At 38.0% G+C, this 22267-nt stretch overlaps 1 protein-coding gene across 1 annotated transcript in view; it reads left to right on the forward strand.

Moving 5' to 3' along the window:
* slka (STE20-like kinase a) overlaps positions 1 to 22267 on the forward strand; it is a 34038-nt gene that overhangs the window by 9963 nt on the left and 1808 nt on the right. Inside the window, exons 3-17 of the mRNA XM_026223951.1 lie at positions 5480 to 5528; positions 6461 to 6610; positions 7027 to 7099; positions 7228 to 7422; positions 7767 to 7848; positions 7939 to 8070; positions 8234 to 9340; positions 9423 to 9553; positions 9675 to 9798; positions 10089 to 10268; positions 17013 to 17142; positions 17720 to 17844; positions 17931 to 18119; positions 18211 to 18336; positions 19980 to 20093. Of these exons, the coding sequence (XP_026079736.1) occupies positions 5480 to 5528; positions 6461 to 6610; positions 7027 to 7099; positions 7228 to 7422; positions 7767 to 7848; positions 7939 to 8070; positions 8234 to 9340; positions 9423 to 9553; positions 9675 to 9798; positions 10089 to 10268; positions 17013 to 17142; positions 17720 to 17844; positions 17931 to 18119; positions 18211 to 18336; positions 19980 to 20093 (2907 nt within the window). The remainder of the gene's footprint in view (positions 1 to 5479; positions 5529 to 6460; positions 6611 to 7026; positions 7100 to 7227; positions 7423 to 7766; positions 7849 to 7938; positions 8071 to 8233; positions 9341 to 9422; positions 9554 to 9674; positions 9799 to 10088; positions 10269 to 17012; positions 17143 to 17719; positions 17845 to 17930; positions 18120 to 18210; positions 18337 to 19979; positions 20094 to 22267) is intronic.

The following is a 22267-nucleotide window of genomic DNA, read 5'->3' on the forward strand; positions in this document are numbered from 1 at the left end:
GAGGTCAATCCTGCACTTATAAAATATTCATAGAAAGCAGCCTAAAATCTGCACAGCAGTCAATTGTTTGTCATAAGTCTCCAGCCTTCTGTCAGTGTTTATAGTTAACACAGACACAGTATGAGATAACATTATATGGAAAAGCTGACGCTCTCCAGCCTAGCAAAGAGGTTTGTCTAATAAACTGTAAGTTCCCTGGGTTTGTGACAAGATTGTAAATGTGGCTGTTTAAAGGTCCCCTGAAGTGCCTTGAAACACACAGCATTATTTTATGTGGTGACGTAATTTCAGCTGAAACAGGAAGATAGCGCCAGTGGCGGATCTAGAGATTTTTTTCCTGGGGTGGCAAAGAGGTGGCATGAGGTTTCAGGAGGGGGGCCATGGACAGTATTCATAATTTATAATGCTACAGTTTTCATTGAAGGTGTTTTGTATGGAGCCAAAAGAGTATCAATAAAGATAAGTGCACACACAACATTCACATATGCACACATAGGATTCATACATGCACACACATAATTCATAAATACACACACAGGATACACAAATGCGCACAAAATTCACAAATGCACACATAAAATGTAAAAAGCACAGAAGATTCACAAATGCATACAAAATTCAGAAATGCACACAAAATCCAGAAAAACACACACAATTCAGAAATGCAAACAACATTTACAAATGCACTCAAGATTCACAAATGCACAGGACAAGATTCAGAAATGTATTTCTGATGCACACACACATATATCTTGATTTACAAACTGCTTGTGGTCTGTGAACTTCACTGCATTTTGAGACTCCTTTGACCTGGCTCAACACAAAAATGCCTTTTTTTAAACAGGGAATGATCTGCAACCAATCAGATATCTCCCTTGTTTGAGCCAATCACAAGAATGCACCCCACGTGGGGGATTGTTTACTTATAAGCCAATCAGCGAACGACTCACTTTCCTCAGTGAACAACTCGCTTTCCTCAATCAGCGAACGACTCCCTTTCCTCAGCGAACGATTTATTTCCTCACGCAGCGAACGACTCACTTTCCTCAGCGAACGATTCACTTAGCTAACGCAGCCGGCGACTCACTTTGCGCAGCCGGACACCCACTTTGGGCAGCAGGAGACTCACTTTCCGCAGCCGGAGAGTCACTTTCCTCTCGCAGCGAGCGACTCACTTTCCTCACCCAGCAAAGTTGAACGAACAATTCCCTTTCCTCACGCAGCGATCAACTCACTTTGCGCAGCCGGAGAGTCACTTTCCTCTCGCAGCAGACCACTGACTCTCTCTTCATGTAGGGACCGAATATTGTAATTAAAGTGACTTCTACATTGCATCCAAAAGAATATTTAGATATATTTAAATATTTAAAAAGGTGTGAAAAAAATTTGTTTAACTTTCATTAAAATATTTCAATAAAATGAAATAATTGCCTATTGCAAATTTATGAATCCATGGTTAACTTTTTTTCTGCAGTCACAGTCTGGGCTATATGTATTGAGACATTTTTAAATTTATATTTTGTAAAAAAAAATAAAAAATAAACCTGAATTGTAATCTAAACAAGTAGGCTATAATATGCCGCACCACAGGCATATCGCGCTGTGTGAACGCGTTCATGTGATTGGCTTATAAGTGAACAATCCCCCACGTGGGGTGCGTTCTTGTGATTGGCTAAAAGAAGGGAGATATCTGATTGGTTGCTGATCATTCCCTGTTTAAAAAAAGGCAGTGAAGTTCACAGACCACAAGCAGTGTGTAAATCAAGATATATGTGTGTGTGCATCAGAAATACATTTCTGAATCTTGTTCTGTGCATTTGTGAATCTTGAGTGCATTTGTAAATGTTGTTAGCATTTCTGAATTGTGTGTGTATTTCTGAATTTTGTGTGCATTTCTGAATTTTGTATGCATTTGTGAATCTTCTGTGCTTTTTAAATTTTGTGTGTGCATTTGTAAATTTTGTGCACATTTGTGTATCCTGTGTGTGTATTTATGAATCATGTATGTGCATGTATGAATCCTGTGTGTGCATATGTGAATGTAGTGTGTGCATTTATCTTTATTGATACTCTTTTGGCTCCATAGTTTTGTTCTCTACACTACACACAAAGGTCTAGACATATCAAGGTTAATTGTCTGCTTATGGACTTTTTCGACTGGGTGTCAAACTTACCTCTAAACTCACTGCTAACTGCTTATCAACCTCTCTTCTACGAGACACTGCGTACTGCAGACAGATGCACTGTGCAGCCTGCCCAAGCTGCCCTGCTATGGCTTGCGGTCCGGACCAGAAATAAGGCTACCGACTTGTCGCGGGAATTCACCATACAATTGCCAGTAACCACTGAGTTTACCACTGATAGGCTGGCAGTGCATATCCGTTAAAATTCTAACTGACCCTCTGATGTCACATGGACTACTTTGATGATGTTTTTCTTACCTTTCTGGACATGGACAGTATACCGTACACACAGTTTCAATGGAGGGACACAGTTTAAGATATTTTAGATTTAGTTCGAGAGCTTTCTGTCCCTCCATTGAAACAGTGTGTACGGTATACTGTCCATGTCCTGAAAGGTAAGAAAAACATCATCAAAGCGCTACGATGTTCAATCAAAATATTGCGGAAAAGGAGAATGTGGAGAAGCTCTTGTTTACTGTTTAACTCTGAAACCAAGCCATTCACACAGAACGCATATTTCATGAGTTTTCTAGAGAGGGACATCTTCTATCACCGTTTCACTCGCGTCTCGCACAACAGAGCCACATATTTAGAAAGCCATGTAAAATTAAGGTGGGTTCAATTTTTTCAAAAACATATCTTGAGACTTTATGGTGGGTTTATGGTGTGATTGGCTTTCACCCCTTTGTATTAAACTATGAATGTCCACATGATGCGGTTTTGTTTATAGTACTTTAAGCTACTTAATTATGATTGGTTTATAAACATTATTAAAAAAATTATGCACTTTTTTTCACCGTCATATTTTCTTATGCTTTGAATAAACGTGTATTAGTAATATTTTGCCCAATGTGCCTTCTTGTGGCCTCAAAAGAGAAGCCAAAAGCTTTTATTCACCCTTACTGAAATTATGCATTTTAAATGTAAATGGCAATTTAATTGCCAAGTTGTCCGTAGAGGGTTGCAAAAGAGCAATGATATACAAGTGCTATAATGTGTATATAGCACTATATATAATCAGTTAGCTTAATATGTTTTTTTTTAAATCATATAATATCTAAAAAGGCTTTTTGCCTTTGGTAATTGTATAATAAATAAAAAAGAAAGAAAACAAATAGGTAGAATACAAAAAGATTTGAAAATCTAGTGTTAGTTTATTTTCTTTATTTTTTTTAAGCACACTGTTAGTAAATAAATAGATTGCTAGTCTAAAAGGGGCATGTTTTTTAAATATTTTTTTTAGAATAGAATTAGAATAGAATGTTGGAGTTAGAGTCAAATAAAGATGGAAGAGATGCGTTTTATCTTATTCTTGATTCTGCTCAGATTGAGTTGGGGAGGTCATTCCACCAGGAGGAAACATTTAATCTAGAAGTCTGTGAAAGTGATTTTGTGCATCTTTGGGATGGTACAATAAAACGACATTCACTTGCAGAGGGCAAGCTTCTAGAGGGCACATAAGTCTGAAGTAAGTAATTTAGGTAAAGGGGTGCAGATGCAGTGGTGGTTTTGTAGGCAAACAATAATGCCTTGAATTTCATGTGAGCAGCTACTGGTAGCCAGTGCAAATTAATCTACAGAGGTGTGACAGGCATTCTTTTCAACACGACAAAGAATCGTGATAAAATTGTAAATCATTTTTTTTTTTTTTTATTGTGCTATGATATTTTTGCCATATCACCCATCCCTAAGGTTTGTATAAATTTTCCTGCAGCACGTTAGCTTAGGTGGTGTATTAATGACCAGCTGCTGTGGTCAGTGTAATATGATGGTGTTCACTTACATGCTTTTATCATTTCACTCAGAGTTTAAAGTTTCAATACCATTATCCAATATACTAAAAGATAAGTGAATGCTTGAGTAATCTAAAAAAAACTAGTAATTGGCTTATCAATTTCAGAAAATGCTCTCATCTCATCATGGGTTGTTCTAATGACACCTGAGAGGGGAATTAACAAAGGCCTCTGAACAGGTTTGTAAGGGAAGTCATTAGTGCTTTGAATAGAAGCCAGAAGAAACCAATAATATGCACATAATGTACCCTAATATTGTGCAATACCATTTTCCTTGTAGTAGATATATTTGCGCACAGGGTGCGGTTTGTGAGCAAACAAGAGAGAGGAAATGTTTTGAATTTTTTTTCTTTTCTTTTTTCCTTGAAAATATATCACAAATCTCAGTGGAGCTATAAATATGTAGTTTTTTTGTCGGCTGTTACAAAAACATTTTTACAATAAATGTTCTGATTTGACCTTAGATTAGATAGCTTAGATACTTGACCACTATTTATGATCGTACTTGGTTACAATGACACTAATACTTCTAATTTCTGCATTCTGAATGCAAAATCAATCAGGAGTTAATGATATTCTTAATAGAATAAAGAGACAAAAACCTGTGCACATTCAATCGAATTTGCTTCCAATTCTTTTTGATCAGTGCTTTACTCCAAAAGTGTGAACACAATTTGTATTCACATCTTTACCTCATATTTCATTCAACGGAATAAAACCATAATTTCTTAATGACTGCCGATCCATCAGTCAGTATTGCATGATGATAATTCCCACATTACAATGATGGTAGACTTCTGCACTCTGTCTCATAATACGTTTATGCAAGAGTTGAGAGTACGCTATTTGCATTAGGTCACAGTAGAGTGAGTTTTGAGCATTGTACTAATCTCATACTGTCACTCTGAAATAGATTAATGGAGCAAGCTAACTTTAAGCCCTGCATAGATTGAGGCGCGTGAACAAGGATCATGAAACCAAGACGGCCTCTAATAAGCAGGAGCACTGACAGTTAAAGTTCATTTCTGATTTTATTGCCGCTTGTATTGTCATGTAGTAGTATTTTACTTGATATATTTAAAAAAATATATATATGTATTTTATATGCTCTGTTGGTGGCTGGTGGAGTAGCATTCCTCCGGGATAAAAATAATTCAGTAGAGGCAGGGATACGTAGACCAGATAAAGGGGACCCCCCCCCCCCTTACAAATCGCACCCTGTTTGCACATATATGAATGTATAGGAAGTCTTTAAGTTATGTACATGTGGAATCGACAACAGGACGAGGAATTTAGAAGTATACAGTGTTATACCCCCCCCCCCCCCCCCCCCAAAAAAAAAAAAAACAGTGGTGTGTGATTTCTACTTAAGAGGGAAAACACCCACCCAACCAAACCAATCAGATGCTTGTAATCAAAGTAAACTCTACATTGCACACTGTGGCATCGGTGTCATTCTTAGTACATTCATTTCTGGATCTCTTTCTTTCACCCCTTCTTTAGATTCTCATTGAGTTTTGTGCTGGAGGAGCAGTGGATGCTGTGATGTTGGGTAAGTTTTATGGTCTTTGTTTAACTGAAGGAAATAGAGGGCACTGTGGTCGTCTAAGTCTGTTCTACTGTGTGATGGTGTTCCATTCCTCCAGACCTCACTGGCACACCAGCACACTGTGCTCATTTTTGCCACTGGACTGGACCATATAATTATCAAAGTCAGATTTCAAGGAGTGGTTAGCCTCTTCTCAGCATTTTTCTCTGTTGGTTGGAAGTTTTGTTGAAATGTTCCCACACACATCCGATCTTTTCAGTGACATTCCATGTCAGCAAATTCATAAGTAGACTTTGCAAGTTTTTCAGGTTTTTCAACAATGCATAAATCTCTAACAAATAGTCCAATTTCCTCTCTTTTGGTACAGTGTCATCTGTACTATTTACAAAAACTTTTCCAATCACAAATCTAATCACTGTAGTTGTTGGGAAGACCATTTCACAATTGTAAACAATGTCCAGTAAGAATAAAACATCCGTTTCTTATGAGGGTTTAGTCTGCTGTGATGAAAATCTGGCCCCTTCTACATTTAGGCTAAGAGAGGTGTTGCTGTGGGAGGTGTTCTTTTGATGGAAATGCTTTTATTGACTCATTGTTTGTATTGTTATGACTCCCTCTGTTGTCTTCTGTCTGTTCTGGAAGGGCCTATCCCAGCAGCACTGCTGTAATAAAGATTTGTTTGCATTGCTTCAGTCACAAGGGAGCAGTGTGCTCTACCTAGCCAAAAACAACAGAGAATTTGACTATTAATGAGCCACAGCCCTTTGTCACTGTTACATTGTAGTTTATTTGTCTGATTTAACTTCAATACACATCACTGAAAATAAAAGAGCTGATAAAGTGTGCTTGCTTAGCGATGACTCTGTTAACAGCTATTCTCTCTCTATGTGTGTGTGTGTGTGTGTGTGTGTGTGTGTGTGTGTGTGTGTCTGCAGAGCTGGAGCGGGCATTGACAGAGCCTCAGATCCGGGTTGTGTGTAAACATACTCTGGAGGCGCTGGCTTACCTCCATGAGAATAAGATTATACACCGGGACCTAAAAGCTGGAAATATTCTCTTTACATCAGATGGAGAAGTCAAATTGGGTAATTGCCTCATAAAGTCTGCTTAAACTGTTTATTTTAAATGTAATTATTTATTTATTTAATAATGCAATGTGTATATATATATTCAAGTTCATGTATATATGTGTATCATTTCAGCTTATTTAGTTGTGTTTATCTTCTTCATCTTCTTTTTCAAATATCCTCTGTAATTTTTGTTTTGTTTTTTAAATCTTATCCAGAAACTTTAAAAATCTGGAAAGCTCATGGAAAAGTCCTTTGTTAAAAAGTATCAGAAATGTGTCTTTATCAGTTAATATGTACGTATATAAGAAGACTAAAATGTGTTTACTTTAGCTTTTAATTAAGTTTACTTATTGATTTAAAATCATATCGGTTTCTTGCATATTGTTGTCAGCCGTACTCCGTCTCTAATTTTGATCACTGTTTCTTCTCAGCTGACTTTGGAGTGTCTGCAAAGAATACAAAGACCCTTCAGAGAAGAGACTCTTTCATTGGAACACCATACTGGTTAGTCTTGCACTGATTCATGAGATCTGTCACTACTTATTAACAGAGCTGTGAATATGGCACATTATAAGCTTCTTTATTCTCAATTTTTCAAAATCCCCTCCCTCCCTCTCTCTCTGAAATGAAAGGATGGCACCCGAGGTGGTGATGTGTGAGACGTCAAAGGACAGACCGTATGACTACAAAGCAGACATCTGGTCCCTGGGGGTGACTCTGATCGAGCTGGCACAGATCGAGCCGCCTAACCACGAGATGAACCCAATGAGAGTCCTGCTAAAAATAGCAAAGTCTGAGCCCCCCACACTTGCAATTCCATCACGATGGTGAGAGTTATGACTCACAGCGCCGTTATCTTCCACATGTGTCAATAATGAAGCAAAATGTGATTTAAGAATATAAGCTATACTGATTGTTCATATTTCATATTTAGAAAAATTTTGAAAAATTGTAACTGATATGATAAATCACCTCTCAACTGGAAAAATCCAGGCTGGAGGTTATTGAGCTGATGAATCATGCAAGCAGTTGCCCACCCAAAGTCCTAACACATGGTCAGCCTGGAACTGCATAGCCTGTTGCTTTATAGTTTTGACTGTAATACACCAAATCAAGAGCTCTTACACATGTAGCACAGAGTTCATATTTGTTCATCCGCTGATTTAAACAGGTCTCCTGAGTTCAGTGATTTCCTGCGGAAAGCACTGGATAAAAATGTAGACAACAGGTGGAGTGCACTGCAGCTCTTACAGGTTGGGTCATCTTGTATTTTTTGATGCAGTTCAGTTTAAAGGTGAAAATTAAAACATACTAGATAGTGACCAGCCATGGTTTGCTTTCAGCATCCATTTGTTTCAAATGTGATGGATAACAAACCAGTGCGAGAGCTGATTGCTGAGGCTAAAGCCGAAGTGTTTGAGGAGTTTGAAGAGGGCAAAGAGGAAGAGGAAGAAGAAGAGCCAGAGTCCCAGCTGGTATGAACACAGCCACTTTAAGAACATAGAAACCCATTCAGACAATTTTAAATTTTCATGATAATATGGTGCCATTGTTTCCATGCAGAATCCTTTGATTATCTGCAGGCACAGTACACAGTATTTTGTTGCTGCAGTCACTTTGTCTATTTTGTATGTGTAGGTGGTGTCTGGACACAAACGTGCATTATCGGACACCAGCGTCGGCAGCTTGGAGGACGAGAGGCAGTATCAGAACACATCAACTCTCGAGTCAGTCACAGAGAAGGCTGAACCTGAAAGAAAGCCCAGTTCAGAGGATCAAGTTAGTGATAAGACCTCTGACATGATGGCGGATGCCAGCAAACCCAACCATGCTAAGGATGAGAAGGTAAAGGAGGCCAGTCCATCAGACACCAGCACTGAGGAATCACGTTCTGGTGAGAAGGCTATTTCAAAACACCAAGAATCTCCCACACCTGTGACCACAGAAGTAGAAATTTCTGGTCAGCCAAATCCTCCAGTGTCAAATGACGCTGTCCTCCAAGAGATCGTAACTGTCAGTGAGGAAACTGGGGAGGAAGAAAAGAAGGAGGTGAAGGTGGAAGAGCAACCAAAGGAGAAACAAGAAGAGTGTAAAGAAACACAGCAAGAAGCCAAAATGCAAAACACCACAGATGATGAAGACAAACGTACCCTGCCTTCAGATATAGCTGAACCAGAGAACAAATCTGATGGGGTTACTGAAGAAGCGATCACAAAACCAATTGAGGTTGCAGAAAAAACTGAAGACAAAATTGAGAAAGAGGAAGAAATGAATAAAAAGGAACCAACAGAAGAGTTAGAGGAGGCGCAAACTGAAATTTCACCAGATGTTTCTACAGAAGAGGTAAAGGAGGATCTTCCTCCAGTGGCAACAGTGGACCAAGAAAAAGCTGGAGATAAGGGTGAGAGTTCAGAACCCAAAGACGATCTTGCAGCCAAGGGGGTAGATGTAGAAGAGGAAAACATTGTGAATGAATTCCCTGTTGTTGTCATCAATGGTATAAGAGAAGATGAGGTCAGCGCAATGGAGGAACCTCAAGAAGCCCATGAAGACAGACCAGAGATCCAGGAAGCATCTACCATGCCTGAGAGTGACCAGAATGCAGAGGTTGCGAAAGCTGATGTTGAAAAGGAAAAAGACTCTGACTCAGGCAGCAGTTCTGCTGCAGATACTAACAGCATTGACATTAATCTGTCAATCTCCAGCTTCCTCTCCAAAAGCAAAGAAGGATCTCTTTCAGTACAGGTACATATAACTCTGCCCAGATGTGCTTAAAATCAAGGTCCTTGGAGAAAATATCTACATTAAACTTTATTCAATCCTACAGGATATCAAGCGCCAAAAGAAAACACTGAAAAAGACTCGCAAGTTTATGGTCGACGGGGTGGAAGTCAGTGTCACAACATCCAAAATGGTCACCGACAATGACACCAAGAGTGAGGAACTGAGATTTTATAGGTAAATAAACTGTTAGTTACGGTTTCTAGTTATTTTGCAATAGGCAAATGATAGTGTATCTAATAATGCATAAACCATATTTTAGATGGTGAGAAAATGACTTAAATTTGTTGTTTTGTAGGCGTCAGGAGTTACGAGAACTGAGGTTGCTGCAAAAAGAGGAGAAAAGAGCTCAACAGCAGCTTACCGATAAACTACAGCTGCAGAAAGAGCAGCTCTTCAGGCGCTTCGAGCAGGAAATGACGGTCAGCACCTTCTTTCCTTCATTAGTTTTGTCTACATTCAACATTGTAATCCATTTTAATCGGAAAGGCATATCGGCATACTTTTTTCAATTTGGCCGATGCCGATGTCTAGATTTTAAGCTTTTATTGGCCGATTACGTTCTGATAATCTTGCATCCCTAGTTCAAAAGTTTTAACAGCCTACCCTGATGATGTCTCAGGGGGATGCAAGCAGAAAGCTCAAAGTAATTGACAGGCATTCGTGGTCTGTAACAGTAATTCAGTATTCCTCTTTCTCACTCTCTCTTTAGGGGAAGAAGCGTCAGTATGACCAAGAGGTGGAGAACCTAGAGAAACAGCAGAAACAGACCATAGAGCGTTTGGAGCAGGACCACACCAACCGGCTAAGAGATGAGGCCAAGAGGATCAAAGCAGAGCAGGACAAGGAGCTCTCCAAGTTCCAGAACATGCTGAAGAACCGCAAAAAAGAGGTAACCGAGAAAGAGAGATGCAGAGTCGGATGCACTGTATTTGCTTTGCATGTATTTGTTCACCAGGCCATGAACTGTTAATTGTTGATACTGAGGATGAGCATTTAGTGTAATTTAAAAGCCAGGTACACTAACACTTTAAAAATTTGTTTACAATAATTTATTTTTATATATATTGGGGGTTTAACGATACACGCATTTATATTGAACCATTCTGTATGCATAACAAACCAAACAATTTGTTGGATTAATCCTATTACATATGGAAACCAAAAGAGCTTTAAGTGTGTGAAATATAATGTTCTCAGCAAGGAAGTCCAAACGACATAACAGGCATCGTGCTGTCTGCCCAGTGATAACCTTGCATTGAAAGATAATGATGAAAACAACAGTTATTGGCAGTAGGCCTATTAAAAGGATTTGCAGTTAATTTCCAATTAATGTAGGGCTGTAACATTTTTATTTTTATTAGGCCTGTTATTATTATGAAGTTACTTTTAATAATAAATTAAAATTAAAATTAATTTCCCCCTCCGTATTAGCCTACCGCGTAACTGACGCGCTGTGAGGATAACAAAAGATTAGGTTAATTATTCTTCAATTAAAATGTTTAAAAAGGTCTTTTAAAACGGGTCTATATACAATGAATTATAGTCCTATAATTAAAATATTAACTCCCCAGTCATCAGTTAAAATCAATTAATAAAATACTTAGCCTATTTCAAGCACTACCAAAAACAAGACTTCAAGACTTTCAAAAACAACCTGTTTAACATGAAATACATTTCTTGTCTTTTTTTTCACTATGTATGGGCCACAAGAGAAATGTTAAGGAAATAAATAAAAACAGTTAGCTGTATACCGTTATCAGGATATGATGAAGTAGAGTCTTCTCTCGTTGTCTCTGAGAGAGTACAAGATGAATCACTTTCGATAATGAATACGATATTGGCATAGCTTGTCAGTGATCTACGACTCTGTCTATTAAGTGTTGCTCCATGACTAGATGCACATGATCATATCATTAGATATATCGCCCAGCCCTAGTCAGATGCCGAAAGCTCCATCATTACTCCTTCATTGCGTTTTTACTTTCACTTTCTGCATAGTGAATTGACTAACTCTTGCATAACTCTTGTAAAAAGTTTAAACATTGCTTGTGGATATCCAGTGGCTCGACTTCATGGTTTAAAAGAGAAATATTTCCAACATTGCGACGTAAGCAATTACACCCCCAACTCCCGTAACGAAAACACACTGAACCATGACACCAATGTGTCGTATCGAACCAAACCCGTGAATTTTGTCAGCCGTTACACCCCTAATATATATACATACATACATATATATACATATATATTAGTGCTGTCAAACGATTAATGGTGACCAAAATAAGTTTTTGTTTACATAATATGTGTGTACACTGTGAATATTTATTATATATAAATAAATACAAACACGTGCATGCATATATTTATGAAAAAAATTGTTTACAAATTAAATATATATATATAATATAAGAATATGAATATATAAATGTATAAACGTAAATATTTTCAAAATATATACTGCATGTGTTTGTATGTGTGCATATTTATCATTTGACAGCACTAAATATATATATTTACATTTCATTAGAGTCTATAGCAGGCAAAGGTGACAATGTATTTGTGAGCTGTCTAGCAAATGCAACTAGTTTGAAGAATGAGTACTTGACTGATGGATTACTCATGCTCATCCCTCATTAGTATGCTTTTGGCATCATTTTTTCATTCTTGATTTCTGGGATGCAAATGCCAAACAGACACTATCATTTCGCTAATGTACATTGGCAGCTTTGCTTCTGAATCACAATGCAGCTTCAAATGGAATTGATTTCTTCATCTCTCCTCTTAGACACATCTCAACTGTGTCTCCTGCTTTCATATTCAGACTTGTAAATGCAAAGCAGTTCTTTTCTTATCATGTTATGTTTGCTTTACGAAACTCTGGCTCTCACATTCCATTATCTTCATCCTCATAGAGGCTGCAGGGACCGCTTTAAAGGTTAATTGGGTGCTAAGCAATGGCTCAGTAGCAAAATAAAGGCTCTTTCCATTCCATCTCATCTTCCTCCTGCTGGTGTTTTCAAATGGAGGGATTTCAGTGCATGCATGGCTTCATAACGGGGAGTCTAGTGTGGATCTGTGACTGGTCTTGTTTGCTTTTAGGTGGTGCATGGTGCATTTGCTGTCAAAATCATTAACATTATAATAAAACAGATGTTAGTCGTCTCCCTGTGCATTATCAGGAAGCATGATACATGCTCAGAGCATTTGGCAAACTGTAAATTAGCACTATTAGAGTCTCTTATTTTCTTTCTTTTTGGTTTTGGTTTTTCTTTGGTACTTGTAATAGACAGCTTGCTCTTCTCTAATGCTGTCATATGCATGAACAGAGTGCCTTAATGGGTTTAGATAAGACAATGTCTCATTTTCTCTCCCTCTTTCTCCCTTTCATGACACTGTTCAAATATTTCTTGATATTTATTATTTCTACCTATCAAGTGATGACATTTTTATTTTTACTGAAAGCAAGTTCCATTTAAAATGTACTGTTTTTGATATTATGCTTTTGTAAATGTCACTAATTATGTTGCCTGTGTGAGTGTGATGTAATGATTGGAGATCAGTGCTGTGGTGAAGGGCCTCTTCTCTTGATAGGAACACACTGTATTTATAGACTTTAAGTTTCCTTTCATTTAAAAAATACTGTTAAAATTGACCTTCATTTCAAGATGCACACCTCAGTTGCAGAGCGGCAGATAAAGTAATATATACAGTACCATTTAAAAGTTTGGGGGTTAGTATGATTCAAATTATGCTCACGCAAGGATGCATTAAATCAAAAGTGACAGTGAAGACAGATGGTTATTCCAAATAAATGATGTTTTTCAACTTTGCTCATCAAATATTCCTGAAAAGTATCATTATTTTCACAAACACTTTAAGCAGCGCAGCTGTTTTAACATTGATTATGATATTAAATGTTTCTGGAGCAACAAATCAGGGTATTAGGATGGTTTTTGAAGGACCATGTGACACTAATGTAATGGGGTAATGACTGCTGAAAAATTAAGTTTTCCCATTACAGAAATAAATTGTATGTAAAATATGTTAAAATATGAAATAGTTACTTAAAACTGTGGTCGTATTTTAATAAAAAATCTGATAAAATAAATGCACACACTTTTAATTGCAAATGTGAGCATAAGAGACATCTTTTTAAAACAAAAAAAAAAATCTTACTGAACCCAAGCAATTTAATGTTAGTTTATATGAAGCAATAATGTATTTACTTTTAGAATGGAAAAAATAATACTCATGTTGTGTAATATTTATTCAAATAAATGTATTTACTAAAAAAAATCCCTTTTATTAATTTGACATTTAGACATTTAGACATGCAGTCAGGCAATGAAAATCATTTTAGTTGAATAATCGTTGCTGTTGGTCTACATACTTTATGCTTTGTCGTTAAAAGTAAGTGTTAATGTTTTTCAGTTGAACAGTGACAGGCATTTGAGAAGAAGGCAGTCTTAGGGTCAGTTCAACCATTTTGTCTCCCCCAGCAAAATAACTCTCTGCATCCTGACAATTTGACATTTTGACACTTGACCTCTCAGCTGATCTGCGGAAAAACAATGACCTGCTGCTGACAAAACAGTCAGCTTCCTTCACAAAAACGTAAATGTCAGCAATATAGAAGTGTGCATCTTAGAGAATTACTTGAAAGGATCTATACTATGATGGCTGTGAGGTAAAAAGGGGATTTATTTTAGCATTGTTATTGGGCTTTCACTGTTACTTCAGCTTCTTGAAACATCTCTTCCCCGGCAGTGCTGATCATGGAATTGAATCATCTTTATATTAACTGCTAACCCAGTCAGAAATCATCAGTGTGATCTGCGGAAAACAATGACCTGCTGCTGACAAACAGTTCAGCTTCCTTCACAAAAACGTAAATGCCAGCAATATAGAAGTGTGCATCTTTTAGAGATTAACTTTGAAAGGATCTATACTCTGATGGCTGTGGAGGTAAAAAGGGGATTTATTTTAGGCAGTTGTTATTGGGCTTTCACTGTTCTTCAGCTTCTGAACATCTCTTCCGGCAGTGGCTGATCATGGACTATTGGAATCATCTTTATATTAACTGCTAACCCAGTCAGAAATCATCAGTGGTTTGGGGATGATTACCTCTCAAATACTAATCCTTTCGTCATGGTAGTAAATTAACCTTCCTGGCATATTTTCCTATTGAAAAATAAATCAGGCCATATGCACTGTGCTTTTCTGATGGCTGTCTGGCATGCTCCACTGTAGGCAAACAAGAGGCGGATGTTAAACATGAGTCGTAATTTGTACCGCTGCACCTGTTTCTACTCATGGTCTCAATTAAACTGATAAACACCAGATTCCATCATAAATTGCTGGCTTATGGACAGATCACTGGTGCTTGTTCCTACTATTTATAAAAGCCCAACCAAAGATGCAGAGCTGAGTTTTATATGCAACATCGCTGCAAATGTGAAACTGAAAACCAGATCAAATGCTGTGGGTAAAGACAGTGCTGAAAATGCAGTGATTTTTGCACTGTAAAAGTGGGTAGCTAAAGTAGCAAACAGGTTTTAAAAAAGAGGGAGGGTATTCACACTTTTGGCCACATAGGATGTTGCATTGATCTCGAGGAGTAAAACAGACTAATGATGACTGCTGCAGGACAACAGCTGCACTAACTGATCGAGGTCCTTCAGACTCGCCAGCTGCTAAACCCGCTCTCCGTCCATCATCTGGAAGAACTCATTTCACTGCACGTGACCCAGGAAACTAACAGATTTCTGCAATGCAATGAGAAGACTAGATGATATTGTGCGATATGTTGCTATACGCTTGAGTGCTGGTGTGTGTCCCCTGTTCCTGACGTGGTGGAGTTGGCTGTGTTTTGCTCCACAGGCTGTGGCCCAGTTATGATACAGTCTTTTCAGTTGTCCTCATGTGCTCTGTTCAACGCTCAGATGCAGGATGTAAGTCTCCACTCTCCTCATGACTCAACCCTCTCACATGTGCCCGTCCGTCACACAAGATACAGAGCAGATGCACACACAAATGCACATAACCGCTGTAATAGCTTAGCTAACTTATAGTTTAGTAATTAAAATAGCATTAGCTAACAAACTATAAAACAGGACAAAATAGGCCATAAAATGATATGCAGTGCAGTACGAAAATGCAAGTTGTCAGCTCATCTCTTTGGAAGTTCACTTGAGCCTGTCTAGAATCCGAACACTTTTGTCACATCTGAATTACAGTATATATCTGCTGAGTGAGTCTAGCAGAACTGATCTGATTATGTTCAAGACGATTCCACTGAAGCACGTCCCTCTGTAACCGTACAGTAGTGTTTGAATGTGATGTGGACGGCACATGCGGGCAGGAAGGTGCTCTGTTGTTTTGGAGTGCTGTCGCCTGTGTTGCTGCAGTGTCTCAGTATCTCTTCTATCCGCTCACTCTCTCGTACTGTTACTGAAACTCTAGTCAAGTTTCTGTGCGTCACCTGTGCTGCTTTTTTCTCTGTGCCACTGAAGGCCAAGTTTAAAGCAGTCGAAGACCAGGATGACTTTTGAAATGCATAATGAAGATTATTATTATTATTTAATATTATTGTATCAGCTTATAAATGATGTATATGTTAACAATATTGCTGTGGTTAAGTCATATTTCAGTGTTATTATACATGTCCTTGAGGCAGGCTCATATGGATCTGAAATCTGCTCAGGTTTGACAGAATTAGAATTAAATTTGTAAAACTATACAAATACGTTCACTACCACTCAATTGACTGTGGTCAGTAAAAATGGTAGTTTTTTAAAGAAATGTAATACTTTTTATTGAGTTAAGGATGTATTAAATTGATCAAGTGACAGTGAATACATTTCAAACAGAGGAATGCATCGTTTAAAAAAATATATTTTTACTTTCTATTAATCAAAGAATTGATTTCTAAGAAAAATAAGCAACAACTGTCTTCAACATTGATTATAATAAGAAATGTTTTATGAACAACGCCAAGTCAGCATATTAGAATGATTTATGAAGGATCACGTGACACTGAAGACTGGAGTAACATCTGCTGAAAATGTAGCTTTGCCATTAGAGAAATAAGTTACATTTAAAAAAAAGATATTAATAGAAATGTTATTTTATTTTGTGTTATTATTTTAATATTTCACAATAGTACTGTTTGCACAGTATTTTTGATCAAATAATAAGAGATTTTTTTGCGTTCATTAAATTGTTTGTTCACTTAAGCTTTCAGCAATTGTAGTAACATTTAACCATGTTTTACTCCATCCTGATAATTCCCAAATCAGCAGAGAAAATATGATAAAAATTCAGTCTGGGCCTACCTTAAGGTTATGTTACGCTGTACTGTGACTTTATATGTATTGTTATTCTGTTCTCTAGTTACATCCTTTCACAAATCTTTATCCATTTATCATGAATTATAAATGTTTTCTCTTTGTTAAATGGTTTAAGTGTGTGACTTTGCTCTTAATGCAGTGTTATCAGTGATCTTTGACTGCTTCCCCTTGGAGCATGACCATGTACAGTTACTAATTTATAATCCCCGTTGTTTCTATACCCGATTCCTCCTCTTCCTTCCTTTCTTGCTCTCTCTTGTTCTCTCTCCACCCATCTCTCTTAGGAGCAAGAGTTTCTCCAGAAGCAGCAGCAGGAGCTGGATGGAGCTCTGAAGAAGATCATTCAGCAGCACAAACTAGAGATTGCCACTATTGAGAGAGACTGTCTCAACCACAAGCAGCAGCTCATGAGAGGTCAGGTGGCCACTGTAAATATTCTTACATAAATGATAATGGAAAGCATTTTTCGGCTGCAGTAAGTCCTTAAATAATTGCACTTCAAACTTTGCTGTTTGATGCTATGAGGAAGTCCTGTAGACCTTTTGTGTTAAATTGTGGTTATTTTCATTATAAATAAATTAGCTGCACATATGTGGTGATAGATATTTTTTTTTTAGGTCACACTTAAAACTCCAAGCACAAAAGCAACAATCTAAACGTGTTACCTGCTTCTAGAGACAGTAAAGCTTTCTCTACCTGGAATAGTGCTAAACTCCATGTTATTTTCAGACAAGGGTCCAAGTATAAAGTTCTCCAGTTCTTTTAAAGGCCAGCCGTATGTCTCTTGAGGAGACACCCAGATCTCATTTGATGAGACGTGCATGTGAAAATGATTCCAGACATGTGTTGCGATTTGCCGTCTATGATGTGTAATGAGCTTTATGACTTCATGTCTGCACAACATGTCTAAACCTGCATGGGGTTGAACGGTCTGGTTCTAATGGCCGAGACTTAATCTATTTCCTCTTTTCTTTTGCTCACAAACCTGCAGCTCGAGAGGCAGCCATGTGGGAGCTGGAGGAGCGCCACCTGCAGGAGAAACACCAGTTGCTGAAGCAGCAGCTGAAGGATCAATACTTCATGCAGAGACATCAGCTCCTCAAAAGGCATGACCAGGTGAGACTTGACTGTCAATCTATTCAAAGATGGTTATGTTTTGTAGCCACTCTTTGACTGTTTATTCCCACACAACGGGTCATCAGGAGAAGGAGCAGATGCAGGGCTATAACCAGCGGCTGATAGAGGAGATGAAGAACAGGCAGGCACAGGAAAAAACTAGACTGCCCAAGATCCAGCGCAGTGAAGCCAAGACCCGTATGGCGATGTTTAAAAAGAGCCTGCGGATCACTGGATCGGGAACACCAGAGCAGGACAGAGAGAAGATCAAACAGGTCAGACCCTCGGTCAGGAAGCTTTGGTAAAGATCACAGGAATCAGACTTGTGTTCAAACCTGAGGGTGTTTTCTGCTTTATTTCGAGCAGTTTGCCACTCAGGAGGACAAGAGACAGAAGAATGAGAGACTTCATCAGCATCAGAAGCATGAGAACCAGATGAGAGACCTGCAGCTGCAGTGTGACTCCAACATTAGAGAACTACAACAGATGCAGGTCACATATATAACACACATATACAATCTTACTGTCAACCTCTTTCCTTGGTGCCTGCGTTTTCAATTACTGCATTTTCCGGACTATAAGTCGCACTTTTTTTCATAGTTTGGCTGGTCCTGCGACTTATAGTCAGGTGTAGGGCTGTCACTTTTCGTTCGAAAATTGACTGCACAATCGGTCGGACCAACCAAAAAAAGTTTCGAAAATGAAAGTAGGGAATCGATTTTAACCGGGCTTGCGCTCCGGTTTGCGAGGTAAATGAGCGGTCATGTGATGTGTTTCGATTAGCGCGAGAAAGATGCGAAAATGGATGTTGAGTAGGTGCAACGGAGGCTTGCCTCTGGCGAATATGTTTTGGTTGCACCAGCAACTCAAGCAAAGTCTGAGGTTTGGAAAAGTTTTGACCATGTTTATAATGAGAATAATGAGTGAATAATGACACACCATCAGTGAGTGCAGGAACGCGATGAAGCCCTCTACAGTGGATTCAATCATTTTCCTCCACAAAAACATGTAGACTTAGAATAATTTCTTTGAGTTAAGGTTTTTCAAATAATAACTATATATTCATTGAGTGTTAAATGCATAATGTTGACAGAGTAGCCTATATACACGAATGTTGGTCTTATTCTTTTATTAAATGTCAACTGCTAGTGGCAAAGCAAATCCGGCGAAGTCTTTATCTTAATTTCGTTATTGCCAAATACCCATCTTAATTTTAAATTTATCTTAATTTAATTGGTTAAAAAAGACTCGTTTTATTGGTGCGTTGGTCTATTTATAGGCTAAATGCCTATAAAAAATATTTTATGCCGATTTAGAGTGATGAAATGTTACGGTGTTACAGAGGACTTACTTTATTTCTTTATTCCAACTTCCAAGTGGCCTAGTCTACATTAGTTATGAATAAATTATGTTAAAACATGTATAGATGACTCATTCTTGACAAAAGGCAAAAGGGCTGTGTGTGTGCGCGCATATTTTAATGTCGGACTGTAAATGGGTTTGGGCTTTTCGAAAGCTGTCAATCAAAATGTACTTGTTGGGCTCAGGCCGAAATCTGTCGGGCTCGGGTCCTGTCGGGCCTAACTTTTAAGGCCCGATTACAGCTCTAATGCCTATAAATAAGAAATATTGCTGACTATTGTGTTTCCAGCGCTCTCTTTACGTTCATCTGTTATTTGGCATTGAAAAAGCAAACGTCTTTTTTTTTTTACATGGAAAATCGATTTTACAATCGATTCAATGAAGGCTTATGTAAAAATCGAAAAAGCTTTTTTCACAAAAGTGACACCCCTAGTCAGGTGCGACTTATCAAAATTAATTTGACATGCACCAAGAGAAAACATTACCGTCTACAGCCGCGATAGGGCGCTCTATGCTGCTCGGTGCTCCTGTAGCCTACCCCAGAGCGCCCTCCCCCGGCTGGAGACGGTAATGTTTTCTCTTGGTGCTTGGTTCTTAGTCCAGTGCGACTTATATATGTTATTTTCCTCATCATGACGTATTTTTGGACTGATGCGACGTATACTTAGGTGTGACTTATAGTCCGAAAAATACGGTACATTTACTTTTAAATTACATTATGCTGCCCTCTTTCTTTGGTTGTAACGTCTGATTTGTTGTCTTTCTGCTGTCAGAATGAGAAATGCCACCTCCTGATTGAGCATGAGACTCAAAAGCTGAAGGAACTGGATGAGGAGCACGGTCAGGAGCTGAAAGACTGGAGGGAGAAGCTTCGTCCAAGGAAGAAGGTATTCGGTTTTCATTTCATTCATTCATCATTTCAAGAACGTTTAAAATATAAATCAAACCTATATATATACTCGTATACAATCACCTGCAACTTTATTAGGTACACCTGTTCAATTGATTGGTAACACAAATTGCTAATCAGCCAATCACATGTCAGCAACTCAATGCATTTAGGCATCTAGATGTGGTGAAGATGACTTGCTGAAGTTCAAACCTAGCACCAGAATGGGGACGAAATTGGAATTAAGTGACTTTGTACATGAAATGGTTGTTGGTGCCAGATGGCCTGGTCTGAGTATTTCAAAAACTGCTGATCTACTGGGATTTTCACAAATGCCTTGTTGATGTCAGAGGAGAATGGGCAGACTGGTTAGAAATGATAGAAAGGAAACAGTAACTCAAATAACCACTTGTTAGAAACGAGGTATGCAGAATACCATTTGTGAACGCACAACACGTCGAACCCTGAGTTACAGCAGCAGAAGGCCACACCGGGTGCCGCTCATGTCAGCTAAGTACAGGAAACGGAGGCTACAATTCGCACAGGCTCACCAAAAAACACAATAACCGATATGAAAATATGCTGCCTGGTCTGAGGAGTCTCGATTTCTACTGCGACATTCAGATGGTAGGGTCAGAATTTGGCATAAAGAACATGAAAGAATGAATCCATCCTGCCTTGTCTCAACAGTTCTGACTGGTGGTGATGTAATGGTGTGGGGATATTTTCTTGACACACTTTGGGCCCCTTTGTACCATTTGAGCATCTTTTAAATGTCACAACTTACCTGAGTATTGTTGCTGACCATGTCCATCCCTTTATGACCACCTTGTACCCATCTTCTGATGGCTACTTCCAGCAGGAAAATGCTCCACGTCACAAAGCTCAAATCATCTCAGAATGGTCTCTTGAACATGACAATGAGTTCAATTTACTCAAATGTTTTTTTTTCTTTCACAATATATGTTCAAAAGAAGATTTTAAGCAAATATTAGAATTAGATCTCAGTACTCTGGAACGATAATGTGCATAGACTTGCACAGACTAGTCGAGTGATCGACTACTTCAACCACTAGTCGGCGCTGTCGGAAACAATCGACTACTCGAGCATGCATCAACCATAATGCATGCACAGAGTTTGCAAGTACACTTGAAATTTCTTATTCCTTGTAGCTGTTACTTTCTATGACTTTGTTGCATGTAAAATTAAAATATGTCATGTAATAATTAGGGGTGTTCCCGAAGCAGAATACTTTATTTGTAATGGCACGGATAATGTCTTCAAAAACTAACAAGGAATAATTCTGCCTGAATATTCGGCTGAAGCAGGCACAGTCTGGTGTTTGCTAGATAACAGTTGAGTCAGGGGATCAGTGCAATATTATACACAGACCACTAAAGTCACATAATTGAGTGTGAAGTGAATGAATGCAAACTTTATGAATGAAAAGAGTGCAAATCAAACACAGCATTGCTGTTTGCTCTCTGTGCATCTCTCAGAAATCAGAGCTTGGCAAGAGTAATGTCACCTATAATAATACATCATAAATGATTTATTATGTTTATTTAAAATGCAATGATTTAAACCTTAGGCTATGATATGAAACGAATGAATGGAACAAGCATCAAACAGCCGCGTTGTGCGTCAGTCTTTTAAAAAACAAACCAGTTCTCTCTAAAGAGTAGGCTAATAATCAACTTGGATACAGATACATTTTCTACTTGACCTACATTTTTGCATCTTTATCTTTTGCTGGTTTGCCTGGCACACGCACATTTGTTTAGGGAAGTTCACAAAAAGACTCGCTTAAAGAGTAATGAAAATGTGCACATTGAATTGATCCAGTAGTGTTCAAATGATCACTAAACGTTTGCCATGACATCTCTCTGCTTGCATGATAAATATATTTTTAGAAATTAATAATTATTTATTATGGGCCTACTAACTGTATGACATTCTATCTGAATGCAGATACGAATAATTTTGTGATTGTTACAGATGCAAATACAGATACAAATACTGGCTGTAACATGAAAATTTAAATATGTCATATGTCATAATTTTTTTTTTTTTTTTTTTTTAAATATGCGATTGTTGCATTAGGCAATTAATTAATAAGCGTTCATTGATAAGAACTATTTCATGTATATTCATTTACAGTAGCATGAACA

This window comes from Carassius auratus, chromosome 38 (assembly GCF_003368295.1).
Source record: "Carassius auratus strain Wakin chromosome 38, ASM336829v1, whole genome shotgun sequence".
Classification (NCBI taxonomy): Eukaryota; Metazoa; Chordata; class Actinopteri; order Cypriniformes; family Cyprinidae; genus Carassius; species Carassius auratus.